A 21,335-nucleotide genomic window follows, 5' to 3' on the forward strand; every position below is an offset into this window, starting at 1 on the left:
TGGATCATTCTCAGCACTGCAGTAACACTGATGTGGTGGTGATGTGTTAGTGTGTATTGCGCTGGTCTGAGAGGATCAGACACAGCAGTGCTGCTGGAGTTTTTAAACACCTCAGTGTCACTGCTGGACTGAGAATAGTCCACCAACCAAAAATATCCAGCCAACAGCGTCCTCTGACCACTGATGAAGGACTAGAGGATGACCAACACAAACTGTGCAGCAGCAGATGAGCTATCATCTCTGACTTTACATCTACAAGGTGGACTGACAAGGTAGGAGTGTCAAATAGAGTGGACAGTGAGTGGACACTGTGTTTGAAAAATCCAGCAGCACTGCTGTGTCTGATCCACTCAGACCAGCGCAACACACACTAACACACCACCACCACCACCACCACATCAGTGTTACTGCAGTGCTGAGAATGATCCACCACCTAAATAGTACCTGCTCTGTGAGGGTCCATGGTGGTCTTGACCACTGAAGAACAGGGTAAAAGGGGGCTAACAAAGTATGCAGGAAAACAGATGAACTACAGTCTGTAATTGTAGAACTACAAAGTGCACCTATATAGTAAGTGGAGCTGATAAAATGGACAATGAGCATAGAAACAAGGATCATAATGTTATGCCTGATTGGTGTATGTTTCCTAACTAAAGGTTCTGAAAATGTTCCCTTGAGGGTACCAACCCAGTGACAAGAGGGGTACTGTCCCAGTGACAATTTAGTACCCTTTTTTGAGTGTAAGAAGCCGATAATATAGTGAATTACTAAACTAGACAGGTTTACACAGTTTTATATACATAGACAATCTGGTTTCAAGCATGTGCATTGATGGGTAGTGCATGTTCTGTTTAAAAACTCGCTGCATTATCTTAAGGTTTACACAGTGAAAGTGGACCACTGTAGAAAGACGGTGACCACCATATAAACAGCATAAAGCAGTACTGTTAATATTTGTCTCTTCGTCCCTTTTATCTGTCTGTGTAACTATCTGGAAGCTGCTGCACACTGAGGCCTCTCCAGTCATCAGTATGAATACTGCTGTTCAATGCCAGAAATGGCAAGACATTTACAAGGAGATACTTGAAGACTTGGAGAGGAAACAGAGACCTCTGACATTCAAGAGGGTGTCCACGTCATGAGAGGAAATGGGGAGATTAGAGGCTCAACATGGGGGAAAACTGAGGATTTCTCTTTCCATCTCCTACTCGTGCTTTCACAAGGATTTTGTGTAAAGGGATTTTATTGAAGATGTGACTGCACTGACGCTTTGCCTGCATCGGTTCCTGTTGGTTGCTCGATATATTGTTTGCTAGTTGTTATCACGTCAAGATAACAGCCTTTATAATATTGGTATGTGCAATGTGCGAATAAGTCCACTCACTGTTGACACAGGCGTTCAATTGTGCAAAACAAAGGCAATAGAATGGGACGTTCTCGATCAGGCACCCATGAGCCTAAGGTCGTGCTCAATGCCAAACGTAGGCTAGAGAAGTATTAAGCTCCCCAACATTGAGCTACGGAGCAGTGCACATACATTCTTTGGAGCGATGGATTTCCATCCAATACCTCTGGGAGTCAGGGTGGCATTTCTAATCCAGAACTAAGCATTCAACATCTGTACTGACCTCTCTAATGTTCTTATGGCTGAATGCAACTGAATCCCAACAGCAATGTTCCAACATCTAGTGTGAAGCCTTCCCAGAAGAGTAGAGGCAGTACTGTGGGGGGCAGGCAAAGTCCCTATTAATACCCTATGCTGGATGTGCGGGTGTCTACAAACTTTTGGACATAATCATATTACTACATGTCCAAAGGTCACAAAAGATATTCCAACTCATCCCAAAAGGTATTGGATTGATCTCCATCACTCCAGAGAACACAACTCCACTGCTCTATACCCCTTAGGCGGATGCTTGGCATTGGGCATAATGACCTGAGGCTCATGTGCTGCTCCAGAACACCCTATTTTATTGTCAGTGGTTTTCTATGGAGATTACACGATTTTCTATGGAGATTATACAAGCTGTTTATGCACAACCAAGCATAGTGTGACTGTAAAATGGAATTTTGTCCAAAATATTGAACTGCTTCCTTGTTGTATTCTGCAATAAAACAGCTCCGTGATTTTTTTCTTCCTCAATATTATTCAGTACTGCTCACAAAGGTGACCTCTGGCAGCTGTTCTAACGTTAGTGAATCATGTTATCACATCGACATTTAGCAAAGCTGCTGTTCCAGGAAAAAGCCCTCAACAAGAGAGTTGACATCACAAGCAAGGGACATAGTTGGCAGAGAGGGGCAGACCAGCAGTGAGAGAGAGAGAGAGGGGAGACAGGAAAAAGCAGGAACAAACAAGGTTTTGGAGGGAATACTCAGGCGTGTTTAACTGCCAACCCACTCATCCATCAGACAATAAAATGCACGCACAGACATAGTCTGCTTTTTTGCGACTAAAAGCGGATGTGGGTGTGGGGCTAGAAATAAAAATGAAGTAAAATGCAGAAATCCATTGTGAGAGCATGCCGTTCAAATTTTTCTCTCCATCTTCTGGTGCTGCCACATGCTTTGTTATTGAACTGAAACTAAATAATTAATCTCCACAGTGAACAGAGGGAAGCAGGAGGATGTTTGAACTGCTGCACCAAAGGCCCTGTAGCAGTAGCATAAATATAAAACAAGAAATCATCTTCATGACAAAGCTTCCACCAAATCCCTACATGATCCAAAATTCTCTTTTCATAAACAAGACTCTAGTAGCTCAACCTTCTCAGAGAAAACAAGTTTTTCCATCCTGAGAGTCTTCCCTAGCAGGAAGGAGTGAATGGAGGGGAAAAGTACTTCCTCCTTTTGTGTTTGGTAATAAAACCTAGCCACATGAGCTCTCATATGAACCTACAGCAAGGACAATGCGGCATTTTTCTTAGTCAAAAAAAACTTGTTACTATAGTATTCCATACTATTCCAAAGTTTGGTACTACCACTGGAAAGATTGGAATCACTGTTTTCATTAATATTAAATCAATTTGTTGAAGATACATGTTTGAATGATTCTATTATGGTGCTACTACTCTACATACAAAGGTTTTTTCCTCTCTGTTCAGGATGATTAACAAACGTGTAGATGATTCTTTAATGACAGGAATGCTATAAAACACTGAAGCATTATTAAAATAAAATTAAAACTTAGAATGCCTCATGTTTTACACAGTGGTGATCAAATCTTGAAGCAGATAATAACCAAGAAATTTGTATAAATAGATCATTAAAGCACATTATTATTTAATAACTTTATAGTGTTCCCACAAAACTTAAATGAATAAATAAAAATATTAAATAAAACATCTTAAAGTACCTTCTGGTGTTTAAGGTAGTGTTGAATAAAAGAACAGCAGTTATAAATATGAAAAGTGATTCCAAACTTTTGACCAGTGGTGTACAAATGAAGACAACTCTGTGTCTAATCTAAACTATGTAATCTAAATCATGTACCCTGACCTTAACTGAGCCAAGTGAGGCCTGCAGTTCTTTAGATGTTTGTTTGGGTTCTTCTGTGACCTCCTGGATGAGTCCGCGATGCGCTTTTGGTGAAATTTTGGTAGGCTTGCCACTCCTGGGAAGGTTCTCCACTGTTACAAGTTTTCTCCATTTGTGAAAATTGGCTGTTGTCTGCTGGAGTCCCAGAGCCTTAGCAATGATTTTGTAATCCTTTTCAGACTGATAGATTTCAATTACTTTGTTTTGCGTCTGTATTTAAATCTCTTTAGAACGTGGCATCATGCGCTGCTTTTTAAGACCTTCCAGCCTGCTTCACATTGCCAAATAGGTTCTATTTAAGTGATGTTTAGATTCGACAGGTCTGGCAGTAATCATGTCAGGTAGATTTAGTAGCTAAGGGGGCAATTACTTTTTCACATAGGTCCAGGCTGATTTAAAAACAGCATTTTGTGTTTAGTTGGATTATCTTTGTCTAATACTAAAGTAGTAGTTTGATGATCTGAAACATTCAAGTGTGACAAATATGCAAAAAAAAAAGAAATTGGGAAGGGGCAAATACTTTTACACAGCACTGTAAATTAAGACAAATGTCAGCCGCTTGGTTTTGGCCTGATCCTCTCCTTGAGCATCAACACATTATTAATTAATCAATTAAATTCTGTGAGGAACGTCACATTTCTAAATATCCTAACGTGTAACTATGCTCTTTGTCGACAGGATTACAAAGCAGAGAGAGGTGTGACACAATGATATTTAGCTGTTCAGCACAAACACAAAAGAAGCTGACCTTTGACCTGTGCACCTCTCCATCGTCATCCTCTCCTCCAACTCCCAAGATTTTGCGGGTCTTGAGCCGACTCACTAGATCAGTCTGACTGTGCTTTTTCATTAGTGGTGGATGAGGTTTAGCAGCCATTCTTGTAGCCTAAATGGAGGAGGAGTATAGCGAGCGAGAGAGAGAGAGAGAGAGAGAGAGAGAGAGAGAGAGAGAGAGAGAGAGAGAGAATTTCATGAGAGAAAAAAATTTAAGGAGGAATAAAATTAACTGAATTTCACAGAAATCCACATGATAAAGCAGTAAGGCTACTGAGAATAACAACTTTTTATTAAACTCTACACTGTTTTGAAGGAAGCATTTACACCCTCTCTTACCTCTCCTCTGTGAGGGGTTCACTTCAGAAACTTTGGTGCCCAAGCTTTGGTGTTGATTTATTTGATCAAAATAACAACAAAAAGGTAAGTACATTCCTAGTCATATGCATGCTTGCTCAACATGGTAGGACTTACAGAAACTTAAACACTAAAAATTTTCAGGTGGTAGTGAATGTTTTTTACATATCAAAATATATGTGGCAACATGGAGAAACCATGTTGCTAAACAGATTAAAGGCCAGAAACAGCCAGATTTTTGCCTCCGCACTAAAGAATTTGCCCTCTGTGTTCTTGTCCTTGCATGTGTAACATACATCGATAAAGTGATTCAGATTCTGGATTGCAAACCTTGCATTACGTAGCCTCCTTCTGGCTATTTGACAAGCAGAATGGAAATTAGAAAGCAGAAATTAGAAATGGAAAGCAGACTAATATTTTTTAATAGATGTAATCAAATAAAATCTTTTTCTTTGCTATCAGATTGACTAGGACACTGCTGGCACTCTGAGTGTGAACTGTTCTGAACTCTGTTGAACTGCCAGCGAGCAATGGGAGGTGAAAGGGGAGGAGTCAGAACCCCCTGCTGTGAAAACAAGTCACACCTCTCCACAAAGATGGCCATGCTGAGATGAAATGAACAGCATAGCTGCGGCTTTCTTTGTATCAAAAAAAAAAAAAATCATGTATGTCAACTGCCATAATAAATTGTACTTAAACACTTTTCTAAACGTTGACTTGCTTGCTCATGTATGAAAACAACAAACCAGTTAGCTTCCAATTTTGTAAATCATACACATTTCCATCGAAATATATTCCATGAGTGTTACCGAATAATAATACACACACACACAACAACTGCACAGTTCAACTGAGGGACCTCCAAAATGTCATTTTATGGCTACTTTGAAAAAGGATTAACTAAACACACTAAATTGATCTACTCCATATTGCCCATATTCCTTATATCACACCATCATTCCACATAATCATGTTCCGACTCTTCCAAAGCTTGCAAGCAGGTTGAAATGAAATGAGAAACCCACAGCACCAGGTTGCATCTTCAAAGCTCAAACAAGGACAGGGCGATTCCCTTTCGCTGCACGTACTGAGTGGGCTTGCTTTGTTTGCAGACGAGGAGCCAGCTGGTCTCTCCTCATCATGGGGAGAGAGGAGCTCAGTGTCAAAATTCAATAAAGGAGAGGACGAGGCAGCATCTGACACCCTGGCACTCCCAAGCCTAGAGGGGCTGAGAGAACGTGGGGGCCAGAGAGTCATCCTTCCAGCTCTGCACACCTGAGATATAACACAAGTGACTACCCAGCAACCGACCGCCTAGGACCAAGCTTCCCGCATACAGACTGAGGGTTCATTACGACAATCCTCATAAATGAATGAATTTCCAAATTTCCAACAAGGAAGTTGCTCATGAAGAGCTGACAAAGTTGGAAATTGCGGATGCACCATCTGAACTGGCCAGATTCGGAATTGGTAGATTTTTGCTCCAAACACCCAATTGGCAATTGGCCACGCTTGCGCGATGCTTGAACACTGCTGCTACAGCTTTTCCAAAATGTTACAGTATAACTATGCACAAGTCATTCTGCTAAATAGTCAGTTGCCTCTTACTTTTGATGTAGCACTTTATTTGATCCGTTATTTAAATTAGCAACTAATTTTACACATCTGAGATGCCAGTTTGAATTCAAGAGAAAATAATGTTTATATTGTATAATGTTATTTAGATTTTTGTGTGTTTGTGTTCATTTAGCTCACTCAGTGTGTGCTTCAGGTAAAAAATAAATAAATAAAAATAAATGCTAGTAAAAAGTCAAAACATTCATTGGCCAATATGCCTGTAAATAAACAGAAATCGGGATTAGCCATAAATATTCATGCTTGGTGCATCCTTACTGTAAATACCAGTGATGAACTCCAGCGAGTTCCAGTCAGTACATTCTCTGTTATCACGTGTCACCACAGTAGACCAATTTCGAGAAGGCCATTTGTGTAATAATTAGGGCGGTCACACGATTAAATTGAAAAAAAAAATTATTATTTTGTGTAGTTTTGTGTAATTTATGTTAGTGTAGTTCATCTCGATTTTTACAATGTTTAATAAATAACATTATTTTGATGATGTGAAAATAGTTGGAGGTGGACCTAAACATAAATCACACGAACACAAGTTGAACACGAAAACAAAGTGAACAGTTTCTGATTTTCATCACAAACACCTAGCGAAAGCAACAACAGCTACATGTTTCAAACAGCTCTCATAAGACTTTGTTGCTTTTGTTTGCTGCTTGTTGATGTATCCATGCTTCTCCTGCCATCACTGTCCAGTGCAGACTGCTGAAGGTGTCCTTCAAATATCACTGATATTTCTGATATTGCCAGCATCAGACCCCGCGTCCTTCAGTGAGAAATACATTCAACATGGCAGTAGCTAGAAATAAAGTTGGTTTTATCAAGAGAGCATGAGCAGCTGGGCTTCAGGGAGGAACTACAGAAGGAACTTAGACACCACTAGTAATGTGTGTAAATAATTGTAAATTTAGGGCTACCTGTGATTAGGCAAGCCCTCTCACTAAATAAGCAAATATAACTATATTTTTTGCAGTGCAAGATATCGTCAGTCCATACGACGATATCCAAGCACATATGTGTACTGTTCACATGAAATGTGCCATGAACACCCAAACACAAACACAACAGTTATGATTTGGAGACACTGGTAACAAAAACTGGTACAATTTTCAACTTTATAAGCTGACAATATCTGCTCGAATGCTTTATCAGCTGAACACTTGCACCACCACACTAGAATCATGTGTTCTTCCAATCTAGCAAGACTGCAAGAGCCAATTTAGATAGTTAACTAAACTCAATATGAAATGAAGTCTCTAAGATTAACAACAACAAAAAGTCTTGCAGCATTATGCCTCGTCAAATCCCCACTGTACCCATTGTCCATGGTTAAGAAAGTTCTGTAGACAGCAAGAATTAAAATTTACAAAATAATCTGTTATTAATTTAAAAATGTAATCTGCAATTTTAGTAGCGCTGAAACTAGCTCCAATCAAGTTTAGACAATAACTCTGTTTAACTCTTTTTATCCACCACAACACAGTAATTATGCAAAACCCTGTTTCCAGAGGACTAGTGAAATCAGTCTGGTTTCCCTTTATAATGGATCTTTATTTGGGAGATATTGCTGTGAGGACTGGGAGGACTGATGGAAAGAAACACATAGTTAGGAAGGAAATGAGTTCAATCACACAAACACACACACACACGTACATGTATATATATGATCTAAACTGCTTATCCTTCTGGGTCACGGGGGGAGCTGGAGCCTATCCCAGCCGTCATTGGACAGAAGGCAGGATACACCCTGGACAGGTTGCCAGTCCATCACAGGACAGAAAAGTTATAATAATAATAACAATAATAATAATAATAATAATAATAATAATAATAATAATAAATGACAAGCATGTTGTACTTTACTGATACAGAGAAGCCTTGATCAATTTGGTCACCATCTATCGTGGATTCCTTCAGAGTAGATATAGTCATTTTTGAACCAGTGCCTGACACAGAATTGGCCACAGCCAGAATTAATAATGTTAACACATTTTCTCCTGAGTCATGGAGACAGATTTGTTTTGATGTGATGAAAAGATTGCAACAAATGTTACGATGTACATTCTACAGGCTAACATCCTTTTTTCAAATTAAAAAAAATATATATTTTCATTAACTCTTATTTAGTAAACAGAAACACACGTACAGAAAAAGGGGATGGACAGACCAGTGAGATGGGGAGGGATAGGGAGGGAAAGGGGGTTGTTTGATTTCCTTCAATTCTGTGTTATTGTGATAAAGAGCTGCTTGATAAACAAAAAATAAAACCAAAAACTGATCAAAAAAAACCAAAAAAAAAACCCACATATTTAATGATTGTGTGGCCACATGACCCTGTCTGGGTGGTTAAAATTGATTATCCAGTTCAAACGTGAAAAGATTTGCAGCCTTCCTAAATATGATGATGACTTTAATTTTATGCTGTAAATTATATGACTGTAAAAACCTCATGAGCATCAAAAAAGGGGTTGAGGTGATTTGTACATGTACAGAGGTTATGGGCTTTACAACTGGCCTGTTATGAACATTCTAAATGCTATGGAACTTTTGTTGTAGGCTTGTTGCTCCCTGGATTGATTACTGCAGAAAAACATCCAAACAACAGGATTTCCTCCTTACTCCATTCTTGCACTGCACACACTAAGGATGTGGTTCTGACAGAGAGATCACACACTGCACATCTGCATCTGGCCTTAAATCCTCCTCTGTCATGTAACATTATAAATGTCACTTATGTACTATCTATTGCGTGAAGTACATGGAGCTGGATGAGTAAAAATAATTGGCAGTCATTACTGTATGTGCACTAGCCAGACACTAAAAGACAACACTTAAAGAACACTTAGTTGGGTTTAAGAAAAATAGTTTTAGCAATTACATAGTGTCATCGGTCACACCTTGAACGCAAATTCCACAATCACATCTACATAGCGAGTTTGCCTAGTAGAGCTTTACAATCTCTGTTATTCATTTTTATGTCTTTATAACAGTCTTAGATCAAATTCCTAGCTGAACAAGCAGGATGTCAGCTGACTGACTGTTGTTGTTTTTCTATTCAGAAGACTTGCTGCCAGTCTCATTCTTGGCATAGATTCATAGCATCTGGAGCAGCGGACTGGACTGGACGAATGGATAAGCTGTTGTCTATGTCACATTAAATCATTGTGCAAAACTAATTACTTAGAAAAACTAAATGCTAACAAACGTCAATCCCTGAGATTGCACAGCATTAAAAGCGGGCTTGTGTGATGGAGATGAGATTTGGGAATACAAACTGTTGTCAATGAACATTGCTACTGCATAAACAAATGTAAGACTGCACTATGTTCAGGAGAATCTATAAGTCAACAAAGTCCCGAAACGCCACCAACCCGTTAATCTGAAATGGACTGGTGCACAGAGGAAACATGTATTGTGGTCTGACCTGACAAGTCAACCTTTCAGAATGTTTGTTTTAGATTGCAATGGATGTGGTTCTTTTGCCAAAGAAGAAAAGGACCATCTAGGTTCAAGGTTCACATAGTAAAACCTCACATTTCAGGTTTTTGTATTGTTTTTCAATTTAATACAGGCCAGACAGAATGTACTAGTCACTGCATTCTGTTTTTAATTAGCATTTCACATATTGTCCCAAATTGATATTGACATTGAGGTTTGTAGTAAATTTACTGTAACACACCCATTGTGTTTCCTATTGAATGTTTAAGAGACACTGCCGCTAAAAGTCTCTGAATTACTTTATATGGTGTTAGGTACTGTGTTTTTCATATGTTTAATTTAGATGTGTGTTATTTAGACTTTACTGCAATTTTAAGTGCCCCATCAACCATTTGAAAATGTTGCCCTGCTCTGGTGACCATCTGTATTTGCAAATAAACCACATTTTCTTCAGTCCAAGAGCTGTCGGCATTTACTGCAGAGTTCCTGAAAAACTAACAGCCAGCCAGGAGCAAAAATATCCCATTTTTGGACCAAGAGAAGTCAACTCAAAGGGTGAGTACATTTTAACAAAGTTAAAATACCCTCTTAAGGTTAGCTACTGACTTCATTTGGGCCAATGTGGGTGACCCTGGAACCTGGTAATAAACATTTTAATGTGGTAGACGGGAATTCTGTAGAAAAATGCTGATGCATTTCTAGAATGTTTTTTGATGCAGTCAGTACAGATTCACTCATGGGTGGTGTTTTGGCCTGCTGTGATGTGGTGATGTTTGATTATTTACAAAGGTTTGCCATGATAGCAGTGATAGATGGACTGGCATAGTATAGTCAGAGATGATTTTGGTCATGCAGGTGGTTTAAGAAAGGGTGAACAGCTATAGGTGAGTTGCTCTGTGGTTTAGTCATAGATGAGATTACGCTTTAACAGGGTCAGTGTTGTGGAAAACTTACTGGAAAGGGCGTGAGGGTGAGGGTTCGATCCCAGTGCAGTAGGACAAGTTTTTGTTTGTTATGACACAGCTTGTGTCTGATCAAGGGTGTGGTGGTGTTTGGCTTGTAGGAATAAACACAGGCTAACTGTGTGATGTTTCACTTTTTGGTGTAAAGTGAAGTTCGGTGGCATTTGTTGTAGAAGGTTAAGTACACATCTCTGATTATTCTCAATTGATGATCCAAAAGGTTTAAGCAGACTTGTTTAAATCAGTCACAGTGCTCAATCAACAAGGTATTTAGGCTAGATATTTATTGTTATTAGGCCTCTTTGGGGCAAGGAGAGTTGTGCAGCAATTTTTACACCTATGTGTAAGCAGGGGCTTCCTGTATAGTGTAGGAACCTCTATGAGAACAGGGCAAAATTTTATAGAGCAGTGACTAAAACAACACATATACATAAGGCACATCCACACATGGTGGAAGTGATATTGTTACGTGTCCGGCCTGGATAAGGGGTGTCTGGCCGGTATATTTCTCTCTCTCCCGCTTGCCCGTTCGCTCTCTCTCTCTTTTTCCCTCTCTGTTCCGTATGTCTCCTCCCTCGGTTGCTCCCTATCTCTGCTACAGGTTGGCTGCGGTGTCGGTCGTCGTTAGGGGCTTGACGTATACCACTTGACGGCAAATCATCATGCAGAGTTCCGGCCCTGGATTAGGGACTTGAACTTTAAAAGCAGCCCGGCAAAGCTCGTGAGGAGGCTGGCGTTACCCCTGTGACACCTTAGGAAAGGGGCGGGCGCCAACTCATGTATTTGTGTTATGCCGTAGGGAAGCCTAGAGTAGATAGGTTTTTTTTGTCTACTAGGTGAGGATTTCAATTAAAGAGCTAGGGTAGTTTATTTTTGTTTGTTTTGTTAATTTCTTTCCCTTAGCGCCGTCCGGGTCCAGAATCCCGCTCTTTTTGACAGCAAGCATATTTGCCATTTTTTTTTCCTGTAAATATTACTGGAGGTCTCACTCGGGTCATAGCCTGAGTGTGCTTTGTCCTCTACCCCTGGCGTGTAATAAACAAGAAAAGAAGCTATCCTATTTGTGTCTTGCTCCTTCCTGGTTCGTGCTGCAACCGTCACATTTAAACCATATGTTACTGACCCCATTATCCCCTAGGCTTTCTTGTGGGGTCGTAACAATATAAAGCAGTGATTAAAGTATACACTCCCATAGATGAATGGGAAAACAAAGCAGCCACAGAAGGTAAGACTGTGGTATTACTGATAGCTGTTAGTCAGGATTTATGAGAGAGACTCCAAGGAAACCTTTGAACTGAAAGGAAATTCTAACATGCAGCAACCAGAGCAGAAAACGAACTGTGGACAGAGAATTGTGGTAAATTGAGCAGATAATATTTGGGAATGCCCAGGAGAAACAGAAACTTCTGCAGAGTTAATTTACAATACTTGGCATCCACAGCTAAACACTTACACCTATGTGTGCAGGTGTGCTGCATGTGCCTGGCATGAACCTGAACCACAATCTAGAGAAAATAAAAACATCTACAGCCATGCAGCTATTAGAACGGTAATGAGTATATATAGTAAGTCAAATATCTGTATATACTGTAATTAATTGTAAGGGGACAAACTAAGTACTAGTAATCATAGCTTTGGTGTTCACAACTGCCTTTGACACAGTGGCTGATGTTGCTAAAGTACAACAGACCAAGATTATTTCAAGATGGGGCCTACCATACTCCATTCTGTCCTTCCATACATACTCTGGGCATACATTCTTCAGTATTCAAAATAGCTACCCAAAGCTGGAACTTTAAGTTTTACCCACAGAACTTTCATTACTGGTGACCCATACAACACCCATCACTGTCTAATGTATGAAAATGTTGGCTGGTCATCTCTGTCTGTGTGCCGGGAGACACGTTGGCTTTTTTTTATCTCTAAAGCACTTACTGGCCATATGCCATTGTACATCACAGAACTGCTCAATGTAAATAATGCATCTTACCAGACTCGTTCTAGTGATTGGATTATCCTTCAGCTGCTTTTACTAAACTAGGAAAATCTGCTTTTAGCTACAGTGCACCAGTGAACTGGAATTCATTACTGGAATCCCTTAAGCTTCGCCCTCTGGCGTCACATGAACATTTTAAACTTTTAGTCTCTAACCACCTTCACTCAGCCTGCAATTGTTTTACTTGATTTTAGTTGATTTTAAAGTGATTTTAGGTATGTTTTAAGATATTGTTTCATTTTTATTATTGTGTTCTTATTTATTTTAAATGACGCCAAGCTATTGTTTTGCATTTTATTTCTTTATTTTTCATGGACTATATTTTTTATGCATCCTTATTTTATTTCATTTAGTTACTACATCATTGTAATTTAATTTAATACTATGCATATTACTTTTTAGCATTTGTTATGTTTTTACTATTTAACTTCTCAATCCCTGTTTTCTGTATTGGCTCGGCTACATTGTAAATGAGGGTCTCCCTCAATGTACTCAGAATTTAAATACAGGTTGATTGATTGATTGATTGATTGAGGCCAAGTCAAGTGAGCAAATCAGAGTTAAAACAGCTTAACAAAACAGCTTTTCAGTTACCAGCTAGGATCGTAAGATCCCTAAGAGCAGAACCAACTAACACAGGGCATCTAACTCGCTTTCAAATGTTATTAGATCACCCCTGTGGTGACCACAAAGAATGTGTGTCTTGTGCTCAGAGATCAACACACAAATAGCAATCATTTGCTTAAGTACTGCAAGCCATTGTTTCAGTGTGTCTTGTAGTACTCTAGGTCGGACCCCAACCAAATACTGACCCACAAGAGCAGTGTGCTGTGGAACCTGACAATAAGGGCCTGCCACAGAAGTGCTGTGTAACCTGAAGATGAGGCCCTACCCCAAGAATGCTTTGCTGTGGAACCTGAAGACAAGGTCCTACCACAAGAGTGCTGTGGTGTAGAACGCTGAAGCATTGAAGTATTAAAAGTCCTGGTGAAGTCGTTCCAGAGGAAGACGTTTTCTCCCAGTGGGACTGGCCTACACACATGGTCTTCTTCACAGCAGGTCAACTAACAAGAATTCCAACATAGACTGATTCAACATGTCTGAAGAAATACTGGAATGGGGCTTAACACGAGGCACAATATTCCTCCCCTATTCCTCAGAGCTCCTAGGTAATCTACTTCTTGGTGTACAACAGGCTGCTAACTATGGATGCAACTTCAAATAGACAATTTTGTTCAACCTTGCTGGATAGAAATTGATCCAGTGCAACATTAGCCACTGGCAGATCTTGTACTGTGAGGTGTGGGGTAGTTTAGCAGTTGCATAGTAGTGGGTCCGAAGTATTAATGTTGAAAGGCTTCTGTTTAGTCTGATATTGCAGCCTTGGAAGGGGCCAGTAGTCTTACAGCAAAAACATTTCTCTAGTTATAAATTCTAATAAATGTGATTTGTTAGGAAAATGTATTATCAATAGATAAAACAGCAGTGGCAAAGGGAAGACCCAACAAACAAAGCTAACAAAGCTGCCTGCTATCAGGTTTCTTCATGCTACAAGGAAAATAACTGTTGTGCTGCATCATCAAAAGGAAAACTTCTAAATATACAATGCAGCAATGATCAGTGCAGTTTCTTAGTGTTCACATGTTTTCCAAGGTGAATGGGAATATAACAGCCAAAACCAACTCAACTACAGGGTGTAGGTTCAGGCCTTTCTTCTTCACAAAACATCTGTCTAACTCCTAACAATTCTTTCTGTATCAACCCCACTGACACTTCTTGTACTGGTAGACCCCCAGTGTCACTGCTGAAACCTTTAATCTAGGAACTGGATCCAGACCAATCGCTAGCCTATATGGTCACAAATATTTTATAACAGTAAAATCTGGCGCCAAATTTGAACAAGCATCTATAACTATTACAGCAGCAATCAATGCAGTCTGACAAACTGGCTACAGCTAAAAAGGCTACTTCTGTGACTCAGTGACTAACATGTTCTAGTATTTCAGGGAATGGGATTCCTTATGGTTTCATTTGGGTTATAGTTTCTCAGTGTATATGGGGATGCTGCATTGTTACTCTGTTCATAGTGAACGGTATGTATTGCACATTTAAGAAAACCCTGAACCTTTTCTAAAATGAAGCAGTAGTAGAAATATTACATAAATCTTTTTTTCACAAAGGGTGTACCAGTGATCCTGCTAAACATTCACTGCCTAGCAGAGGAGTGTATGCCTCCCCACTAGAGTCTCTCCCAAGGTTTCTTCAATAATACAGAAGAATAAACATGATATGGAGTTTTTTCTTGCCACTGTTCCCATTGGCTTGCTCTTTGGGGTATCAGGCATGTGATGAAATATCATTGCCAAGTAACCAGCATGTCAAGTAACTAATTTATACTGTAGTGAGTAGAGCATGTCTCTCTTATCATCAATACAAAACATGGGACTTTTAGATTCTGTGTTTTTCATGTATGTCATTTAGATAAATGTTATTTCAACTTTAGGACAAATTGGAATTCTAATTGCCCCATCAACCATTTGGAAATTTGCCATCTGTCCTCACATCACAGTTCCTTGAATCCACATTTACTGTTGAATCATCTAGACGGTCTGGGTCTTGACTTTACACCTAGCCACAATGCCTTTGTTAGATCTGTGCATGTATAAAGTCTTTACTTCTAATTCTGCTCCACAGCATCAGAGCTGGAAGGTGTTCTCTCGGGAAGATATCTGTATTAGCAAATATGTGACATGCGGGACAGTTAGAAGATGCAGATTTTGGTGTTCCTGCGTTATGTTTGTCAGACCTAAGGGGTTAAAGTCCTTGGGAACACAGTCTAATAAGCTTGAGTCTTACAATAAGCATCCAGCATACTGAAGGAAAAAAACAAGATAGAAATATGATAACACACTTATCATCCTAATATTGTAACAAGCATGGGTTATTGACATCATCCTGTCCAAGACTCCCAGCCTGCAAAACAGTAGCATGCCAAACTAACCAGAGTAATCCAAACAGGGAGAAATGAGCAAAACAGGCACGACACATGCAGGTAGTGTAGACGAGGACTGATACACTATACAGGACTGTGTGTGTCCATGGACGTGACAAAATCTTAAAGAAAAAAACTTATATGCTTATATGAGCTTTGCTCAAGATTAGAAATGCCCCAGTTAGAAAGTGCAGAGTTTTGGCAAAATATATCAGGCATTTATTGGATATTGGAAAGTTGTTCATAGGGCATACTTTGAACATGTGTATGAGTAACCTATTTAGAAAGAGAACATGTGGTCTAAAATACATAAGTGAGAAACTTCACTATGTAAAGTGCAAATTATTATACAGTATCATTATTACACAGCAAAACCCCTAGTCCTTAATTAACACCTTTAGTGTTCGTTTAAGTCCAGCTTGACTCAAAAAGAACAATGTAACCGAATATCCAAAACTAGGGATTTTGTTGAATAGAAAAATTTGTCATTGGTTTAGAGTCTGTGGCCTTGCAAAACAGTGTGCCCCCAGCATATAGTAAACTTTAGTAAGTAAACTTTATTTATATATCACTTTTCTAAGACAAAGCTACAAAGTGCTTCACAATAAGTAATTAAATAAAAAAATTAAAATAATAAGAAGAAATTTAACACACACAGTTAAGCACATTACCTATGATCACAACTCAAAAAAAACTACAGAATAAAAGTGAGTTTTTAGGCGCTTCTTAAAAGAAGATGCGGACTCCACAATTTAGGAGCACACACAGCAAAATCTCCCTTTCGCTTCAGCTTAGTTCTAGAAACAACAAGAAGCCCTTTATTAGAGGATCTGGTACTTGTACAAGAAACTAACAGTTCACAAATGTACACAGGCGCTTCACCGTGCAGAGCCTTATAAGTAAGAACCAGTACTTTGCCAGTGAAATTCAGGATTGATTTTAAACAATAAAGAGAGGCGAGCACTGGGCTGATGTGCTCCCTACGTCCAGTTTTCGTTAAAAGCCAAGCAGCTGCATTTTGGACCAACTGAAGTCTTGCCAAAGCTCTTTGACTAAGGCAAGTACATAAGGCATTGCAATAGTCTAAACAAGATAAGACAAATGCATGAATAATTGTCCTGTCCTGAAAAAGTCCTGAAAAGACAAAAAACATCTGATCTTTGCAATATTTCTTAGTTGGAAAAACATGATTGAACAAGTTTCTTAATATGCACTGAAAATTGAAAATGAGAAAAAAAAAACCAAATTCTCTGAGTAAACCAAATGTTGTCGAGACCAATGACCAGAACCTCTGTTTTGTCCTCATTTGACTTAAGAAAGTTACGGTTCATCCAGCCCTTAATAGCCTCAATGCACTCAATTAGATTTGCTACTCTACTAAAACCATTACAATTTATGGAAAGATACAACTGTGCATCATCCACATAAAAAGGGAAAGATATATTAAACTTCCGATTAAAACTCCAGGAGGAAGCATATAAAGTGAAAATAAAATAGGGCCAAGAATGGAACCATGTTTTTTTTTTTTTTCCCCATTTTTACCCTACATGTACAAATCAGCCACAGAAGACACTATATTTTCAACAGACACTGAAAATTTTCTATTAGATAAATAAGAACAAATCCAATCTAGCGAAGTTCCTGATATGCCAACCCGTTCACTAGGCCTATTAGTGAGTACTTATTATATGACCATTAAAATACCTCTCTTGGTCTTTCTGAGGCATCACTACCACATGGAAAAGAGAGAATGGAAGGAATGTACCACCTCTGATACAAAATTCACATCAGTTATTCCACTAATGTTTATCATACTGTGCATGTGACAAAATGACTCATTTCTCTTTCTACTAAGCCATGCAGGCCCGCATTTCTGTCCGTGCGCACAACTTCAGTGCGACCCAATCATCACGGGTGTGAGAGAAGCAATGGGGCATGCTTCAATCAATGTCCTACAAATCAAACACCACAGCAATTCAGACACCTATTCAACAGCGCCAATCTGCTTCTTGCCTACTGGAGTGATACTGATGCAGTTGCCTAGCAACCCCCCAGATTGCATTTGGCACACACTCTTATTATTCAAAGTATATTCCTTGATGATGCTCCTTTCCTCCAGACGACACACTTCTCCTTTGTTGTTCTAATGATGCTTGTAAATGATGCTTTTGAAGGCAGTTAAAAGACCACTAACTATTACAGTCTCACTGTTCAAATAAGTCAGGTCATCTTGAAGTGAGCAACGAATTTAATGAGGCTAAATGGGAGAACCTGAGGAGAGGCTATGTGGACGTTAAAGACATCTTTCATGAATTATAGATGATGAAGCTTCATCACTCAACCTAAGGCTGAAGAACAACAGTGTAACCACCACCTACACAGAAAGACACACCCGTAGACTTGGCCTTTACACTAAGCTGGCTAGATAAATCAGAATGGACAAACTACATCAATGATTCATTTAATAACTGTCTGAAACTGCAGAGAAACTGAAAGGCAAGCACTGCAGCATATCAGGTCCCATCCATGAAAAGAAAAACTGAAAGCATTCCTCTACCCATACTGGCAGAGCTAGCCTGGGGGCACTGCCTTGGTTAGCGCTCCCACAGAGACCTACAGCCAGTCACAGAGAGAATATGTGAAGTGCAGCCTCGCTCTAATGAGAGCATATGGTTATGTCTGGGTCTGAATGCCTTGTACTACTTCCTATTAGTAGGCTATTCCCAGTGAGCAAGCATAAACAGATCTGCAGTAGGCAGACATGCCGTAAACCCATTGAATATCACATACTATATCATATACTATAGTCATTATTAGGTATATTCGGTAACACTTTATTTGAAGGCTACCTACATAGAGACTACATAACACATGCATAAGAACTGAATAACATTTTATGAAGCAATATTTGAGTATTTATGTGTAGCCTACGCTAGTCACTACAAGATGAGATGAGATGTTCTGTGAAGTAAATGACATTGCTTTGACATAAAAGATCTTAAACCAAAATGATGGGCATCATAACACCATTATGAAGCATCATTCTCAAGTAACAGAACTTAGGTCTAGTTTAGAAGTTTATAACAGTTCTACATGAGTTAAAGTACCAAACACTTATGTTAATACAATGTCAATTACCACAGCTTATAAATGAATGCCCAAATTTCTTCGCCTCCAAACAACAGTACAGATGTTTCAGCTCAGTTTCTGAATATACTTTATGGTGCCTTGAAGACATTTGTCTTGGGCTCAGAGCATCAATATATATTTGATTTTCAAAGTAAAATTAACTTCTGCACATTTTAACGCACAATTTATAAAGCGATTACGGGCTAGTTTGGCCTGAAAGCAGTGTTGAAGAGGATCAGGAATGACGCAACAACCAAAGTGCCCCAGAAATGTTAACGTTTATGTTACAAGTTTCTGGGTTTGTTTTTTTTTGCCAAAAATACATTAGGAGACAGACAAATGCTTTACAAATGAAAAAAAGTTTCAGTTCCTTATTTCCTTCCTATAAATACCTTCCAAGCCATAAATTTTTATGGCCATTTTATGGCCTAAAGTAGATAGCTAAGATAGGTTATAAACTCAGTAATAACAGGAAAAATAATTAAAAAAAAACAAAATGTAATATTTCGATAATAGAGAATTCATTTATTTATTCATCCATCCATTTGTTTGTGTCAAGTTTTTTTGCAAATTATCTTTCACCTTTTGTCATTCCAATCATATTTTTAGTTAAAAATAGGAAAACTTTATCACCTAAAACAAAACAAAGAAAAAAACATTAAAGACGTCTTTATTCAAAAAAATAAAATTAAGCTAAAGCCACTCAACATGTCCCTAGCAGCGTCAAAGGACCAACAGCTGTGTCATTCCAGCGGAGACTTTACTTTTACTACACTAAATTAAAGTCATAAGAAAGCCACAGTAGATCACATGTGGCTTATATAGAAAATGGCAGTCAGTTTTTTAGACAAACAGACAAATGTTAAATGGTAAGTTACCTCAGCTAACATTACTATCCTAGCCTTTTTTTAGCTCGAAAACAGCTAGTTTGTGAAGAGGTAGTAAACTGATGCCAGGCATGATAAGTGATGCTAAACATTTTATTTCATTCAATTTAGACAAGTAAAAATTGTAAAAAATTGTAAAAATGAACTTGAATCTAACTTTCTATCCAGCATTCTCTTGCAGCACTCTGCTATGTGACGCTACACTACACGACGCTGTGCGTCCGGTGCGCACACAGGACTCACGGGACTCACCTCAGATGTCCAAATATGGCAAAGCTAATGAATGTCACATTATCATCAATGAGCTTGTGAACATGAGTAGCTACCATGTTGTATAACTCCAGTAGAGCTACATCAGAAAAATAACATTACCACTAATGAAAATGAATAGCACTAAATGAAAAGCATTACCCCTAATTTTACACTTGTGTTATAATCGCACTTATGAAGTGTCTTGTCTCTTCGTGTATTTGTGTATCTGTGGAAGCACCCTTCGCTATAACATTAAGAGTCATTGAGCAAGACTCCTAACACTACCTTCACCTACCTCTGTAAAAATGATCAAAACTGAAAGGTGTTCTGGATAAGATCTTCTGCCAAATGACATAAATGTAATGTATATAGACATCAGCACTGACCCTTTTTCTGGCATTATAGTATCTTAGCTCAAGTTACTCTGAATAACAATGTCTGCTTAATGTAATGTACGTTGTTCACTGTCCACTTGATACTGCCTTAGCACAGTGGACTTTCCTGTGCATTCATTCATCTGACTACTGCTCCTGTGCAAGAACAGTGCCTGCTGCAAATTACAGGAGCTCTCTACTGTGACTATAGCCAAATGAGTGTTGTAAAACTATATATAATTACAATTTGAGCTATTAGTGTTATCCTCTAAGTTACTGCTGCAATTGTTCACTTGTGTTAGCTGAGGCAGGGAGCCCTGTGGGAGCAGGACAGCAAATCCAAAAGGCCAGCAGAAACAGATTGCTATTAAATAGGCTGTGACAGTTCTCATTAAACACAGGACGCAAGCACAGCCAGAGGATTCTCCTCTTGATGCTAACCAGGCACCAGTGCTGGCACAGGGCAAGTGGAAAGGAGATGCCACAGAGATAAGGAGGTGGATATTTGGCTTCTATTTCCTTTACTTCCAAACGGAAAATGAGGCAGACTGCCAGAGAACTGCTGAACGTTTTGCACTCTGACTGAGAGCACAGGTCATTTAGTCCCATGCTGATCTTCCCATTTTCAACCAACAAATGCTTTTAGCTTGTCATTACACTTATTCTAGAAGGTTCATTTGACTTTCATTACCATGCTTTTAACCTTTAAAGAGATTCTGATGGTTCAGTAGGACTATTCTAACTTTCCATTACACTAGCCAAAATGACCCACATAAATTTCTTATGGAAACTCTAGGCCGGGGTGGTGAACTGCTGCCCTGGAGGGCTGGTGTCCAGCGCAGTTTAGTGACTTTCCTGCCCTAACTCACCTACAAAACCTGGCAATTAGCTCCTGAGTCATGTCTGAGTAGGAAAATCACCAAACTGCTGGATTCCCTCCAGGACTGGAGTTTGCCACCCCTGCTCTAGGCAAAAGTTATTTGTTAGCATATGGCACCGTTCTCAGGA

The 21,335-nt window shown here is 39.1% G+C and overlaps 1 protein-coding gene across 2 annotated transcripts in view; it reads right to left on the reverse strand.

The window, feature by feature from the left end:
• The window catches only part of tp53i11b (tumor protein p53 inducible protein 11b), a 62,666-nt gene that overhangs the window by 13,304 nt on the left and 28,027 nt on the right, over nucleotides 1-21,335 (reverse strand). For both annotated transcript variants that reach the window (XM_036561619.1, XM_036561620.1), the window contains exon 2: nucleotides 4,286-4,423. In XM_036561619.1, coding sequence (XP_036417512.1) covers nucleotides 4,286-4,414 — 129 coding nt within the window. In that variant the 5' untranslated portion in view covers nucleotides 4,415-4,423. The remainder of the gene's footprint in view (nucleotides 1-4,285; nucleotides 4,424-21,335) is intronic.

The sequence above is a fragment of the Colossoma macropomum genome, unplaced genomic scaffold (assembly GCF_904425465.1).
Source record: "Colossoma macropomum unplaced genomic scaffold, Colossoma_macropomum, whole genome shotgun sequence".
Classification (NCBI taxonomy): Eukaryota; Metazoa; Chordata; class Actinopteri; order Characiformes; family Serrasalmidae; genus Colossoma; species Colossoma macropomum.